The sequence below is a fragment of the Vicia villosa genome, linkage group LG2, assembly GCF_029867415.1.
Source record: "Vicia villosa cultivar HV-30 ecotype Madison, WI linkage group LG2, Vvil1.0, whole genome shotgun sequence".
NCBI lineage: Eukaryota > Viridiplantae > Streptophyta > Magnoliopsida > Fabales > Fabaceae > Vicia > Vicia villosa.
In genome coordinates, this window is record NC_081181.1 from 167,498,635 (window position 1) to 167,500,723 (window position 2,089).

General features: G+C 33.7%; 1 protein-coding gene across 1 annotated transcript; it reads left to right on the top strand.

Moving 5' to 3' along the window:
* Positions 1–864, top strand: LOC131650580 (uncharacterized). Its single transcript, XM_058920285.1, has one exon. The coding sequence runs from the start codon at positions 1–3 to the stop codon at positions 862–864; it is 864 nt and encodes a 287-aa protein (XP_058776268.1).
* Positions 865–2,089: the final 1,225 nt, after the last annotated feature.

The following is a 2,089-nucleotide window of genomic DNA, read 5'->3' on the forward strand; positions in this document are numbered from 1 at the left end:
ATGGCAAATTTGCTAAACATGTTCTTCTCAATAATGCTTATCGAAGTATCTCTTTTAGCATTGTTGATTGGAAATTCCAAAGCAACTCATCGCTTTATTGATATTAAGGATCATATTGATCACCAAGTTTCCTTACAAACGAGGAGTGTTCATGGCATTGCAAGATTGAGTCCAGAAGGACCTAATCCACACCACGACAATTCCTTACAGCCAAAAAGTGATCATCACATTGCAAAATTGAGTCCAGGAGGTCCCGATCCACATCACCATCTTTCCTTACAAACGAGGAATGTTCATCACATTGCAAGATTGAGTCCAGAAGGTCCAGATCCACACCACCATGTTTCCTTACCAACGGGGAATGTTCATCACATTGAAAGATTGAGTCCAGGAGGTCCAGATTCACACCACCATGATTTCTTGCAAACTAGAAATGTTCATGAAATTGCAAGATTGAGTCCAGGAGGTCCTAATCCACACCATGACAATTCCTTAAATCCTACGAGTGTCGATCTCATTGCAAAATTGAGTCCAGGAGGTCCCGATCCACATCACCATCTTTCCTTACAAACGAGGAATGTTCATCACATTGCAAGATTGAGTCCTGATGGTCCAGATCCACACCACCATGTTTCCTTACAAACGGGGAATGTTCATCGCATTGAAAGATTGAGTCTAGGAGGTCCAGATTCACACCACCATGATTTCTTGGAAACTAGAAATGTTCATGGAATTGCAAGATTGAGTCCAGGAGGTCCTAATCCACACCACGACAATTCCTTACATCCAACGAGTGTCCATCTCACTGCAAAATTAAGTCTAAGAGGTCATAATCCAAACTACCCGAATTCCTTTCAACCTTAGAATAATCATTGCATTGCATGATTGAGACTAGAGAGTCCCAATTTACACCACCACCATATTTAACATTAAGTTATCGTTCACTCGATAACTTATCTTCTAATGTATTTTGTGATTTCTGAATTAAGGAGAGTGAGAGTGAGAGTGAGAGAATAAACTATATTCAAATAAAAGAGAGATAAATAGATTGGAGATGGTAATTGTTACTTTTAATTATATATATGTTATAGTGCGTATATTTACTTGTCACAATTATGTTTTGAATAAATCACTAAGGCTTGTCCCATAGTGAATAAAATTTACCAAGTAATTATTATTTTGTAAACTAATATGTACATAATATTTTAATTAAAGTTACTTTGAAGAGAATATTAGGGGAACGAAAAATATAGACTACACTAGTGGAATATAAATAAAACATAGACCACACAAGTTGAATGCTCTAAATTTCTTTGAAAATTAATTCATAAAAGGACTGTAACACGATGTTTATTATATGAAAGGTACATACTAAATTAAACTAGTCACTTGATAGGCCTTTATTAAATATGGTAAATTTTATATATATATATTTTTTCAAATTTATCATCTTGCCACACTTTATTCCATTTTCCATTCAATAAGATTTTTTAATCCAAATATTATTTAAAAATATTCAGCTAGTTATCTACCTTGAAATGAAATTTATGAATTTATTCCACGTCATATAATTTTTTTTGACTTAAATACTATGATTTTAAATATTCAATATGTAGCAATCCAAACAAGATAAGTCTATAATTATCCCCTTCAGACGGTTAATACGGGTATTGAAACATAGTACAATAGTATACACATTACACGAGTACAAATTTTCGCATACTTAAACATATAGTAAGTCGCATATTTAGGCAATATCACCTCATTCGAGAGATAATAGATATATGAGATGTGAAGATATTCAGAGTATGATGGCCATACTAGATCTATGGGTATTAGGTGTATGCCTGATGGGATCTAGTGCTAGTGGGAGACTGGCGGTGAAAGCCCTATCTGCCAATAATTTTTGTACTTGTATCAAATCATATATTAATAATAAAAGACATTTCTTTATTATGTTTGTTTTTCCAAAATAATAAAGTCCCTAGAATAGCTATTCTGTTTAATGAAATGTTAAGTGCAACATAATCATGAGATCCCATGAAACATAAGGACAATATTCTCAAATTATCTCTAGTCGTGCTTTACT